The sequence below is a fragment of the Apteryx rowi genome, unplaced genomic scaffold, assembly GCF_003343035.1.
Source record: "Apteryx rowi isolate R43461 unplaced genomic scaffold, aptRow1 scaffold_1655, whole genome shotgun sequence".
Classification (NCBI taxonomy): domain Eukaryota; kingdom Metazoa; phylum Chordata; class Aves; order Apterygiformes; family Apterygidae; genus Apteryx; species Apteryx rowi.
In genome coordinates, this window is record NW_020447925.1 from 9183 (window position 1) to 11065 (window position 1883).

Here is a 1883-nt window from a genome sequence, read left to right on the forward strand (position 1 = left end):
TGGGTCTCTCCACACCTTTGGGGGTCCCCACATGCCCTCCCAACACCCCCCTGTGCCCCCCCCCGGGGGCCATACGCCCACCCCGAGGTCCCTATATCCCCCTATGGGGCCCTCTCAACACCTTGGGGGTCCCCCCGGAAGCCCCCCGCGGGTCCTCCCCCCACCCCAGGGTCCCCCCCCCCAACACCCCCGTGTCCCCCAGGGCGCTGCGGGACGGGGAGCTCTTCGAGATCGTCATCCAGAAGATGGTGGATCGCTGGTCGGGCTCCATCGAGGCCGGTGAGCGGGGACAGGGGACGCGGAGGGGACACGCGGGGACATCCGGGGTCTCCCCCGAACCTCACCAGGGCCAGGGGGTCCCCACATCACTGCTGCCCCCCCCCCTGCTGCCAGCCCCTTTGAAGGGGGGACGCTGTCCCCTGCGTCCTCTCCGGTGTCATTCCCACCCCCCAAACCGGGAGCGGGGCTCTGGGGTGTCCCCGTGTCCCCTGCCAGCCCCAGTGTCCCCGCAGGTGTCACCGCCATCCGCCCCGAGGACCTGGAGTTCCCCAACACCATGACAGACATCGACTATGACACCTGGATGCTGAGGTGAGGGGGGGGGCCGCGACTGTCCCCAAGGTCCCCTGAGAGACCATGTCTGGTCCTCAAGGTCCCTGCAGGTGTCTGCAGGGCCGTGTCTGTCCCCAGGGTCCCCAAGGGGCTGCGTCTGAACTCAAGGTCCCCCGAGAGGCCACATCTGGTCCCCGTGGGTCCCCCGAGGGGCTGTATTGGGTCCCCAAGGTCGCCATGGGTGTCTGCAGGGCCATGTCTGTCCCCAAGGGACTGTCTGTCCCCAAGGGGACGTATCCATCCCCGAGGGGTCATGTCTGTCCCTGAGGAACCCTGTCTGTCCCCAGGGGGCCGTGTCCAACCCCGAGGAGTCCTGTCTGTCCCTGAGGGACCCCGTCTGTCCCCAAGGGGATGTATCTGTCCCCAAGGGACCCCATCTGTCCCCAAGGGGCCGTATCTGACCCTGAGGGACCCCGTCTGTCCCCAGGGGGCTGTATCCAACCCCGAGGGACCCTGTCTGTCCCTGAGGGACCCTGTCTGTCCCCAGGGAGCCTCATCCAACCCCAATGGACCCTGTCTGTCCTTGAGGGACCCCATCTGTCCCCAAGGGGCCACATCCAACCCTGAGGGACCCTGTCTGTCCCCAAGGGGCCATATCTGCCCCTGAGGAGTCGCGTTTGTCCCCAAGGCGACACATCTGTCCCCGAGGAGTCACATCTGTCCCTGAGGGGCCGCATCCGACCCCAAAGAGTCCTGTCTGTCCCCAAGGGGTCGTGCCCATTCCCACGACACCCCGTCTGCCCCCCACCCGGGGCCGCATCCACCCGGGGCCGCATCCGCCCTCGGCAGGGGCCGGATGGTGACGGTGGTGGTGGTGGGTTCCCCATCTCAACGCCGCGTGTCCCCGTCCCTGTCCCCATCCCYGCAGCGGCACGGCCATCATGCAGGACGGCAACACGATGCGCAACAACTACGGCTGCGACCTGGACTCGCTGGGCACCGGCTCGCGCATCGGCATGATGCGCACGGCCAAGGGCGACCTGCGCTACTTCATCAACGGCGCCGACCAGGGCATCGCCTGCTCCGGCCTCCCCCCAGGCAAGGGTGAGCCCCGCGGAGGAGGGGGCCCCCGCGGGGCGCCGGGATGGGGGACGGGGGACGGGGACAACGGGAGGGGACAGGAGCTCACGCCGCGTCGCCGTCCCCGCAGAGGTCTAYGCCGTGGTGGACCTGTACGGGCAGTGCGTGCAGGTGTCCATCACGGGCGCCACGGGCCCCGTGGACAACAGCCTCTCCACCAGCAACGCCACCGAGAAGTCCTTCCCCCTGCA

General features: G+C 68.8%; 1 protein-coding gene across 1 annotated transcript in view; it reads left to right on the plus strand.

Annotated features, from left to right (window-relative positions):
• NEURL4 (neuralized E3 ubiquitin protein ligase 4) overlaps positions 1-1883 on the plus strand; it is a gene marked incomplete at both ends in the record, with an annotated part of 20875 nt that overhangs the window by 8179 nt on the left and 10813 nt on the right. Inside the window, 4 exons of the mRNA XM_026060171.1 lie at positions 142-279; positions 513-591; positions 1481-1656; positions 1763-1883. Coding sequence (XP_025915956.1) covers positions 142-279; positions 513-591; positions 1481-1656; positions 1763-1883 — 514 coding nt within the window. The remainder of the gene's footprint in view (positions 1-141; positions 280-512; positions 592-1480; positions 1657-1762) is intronic.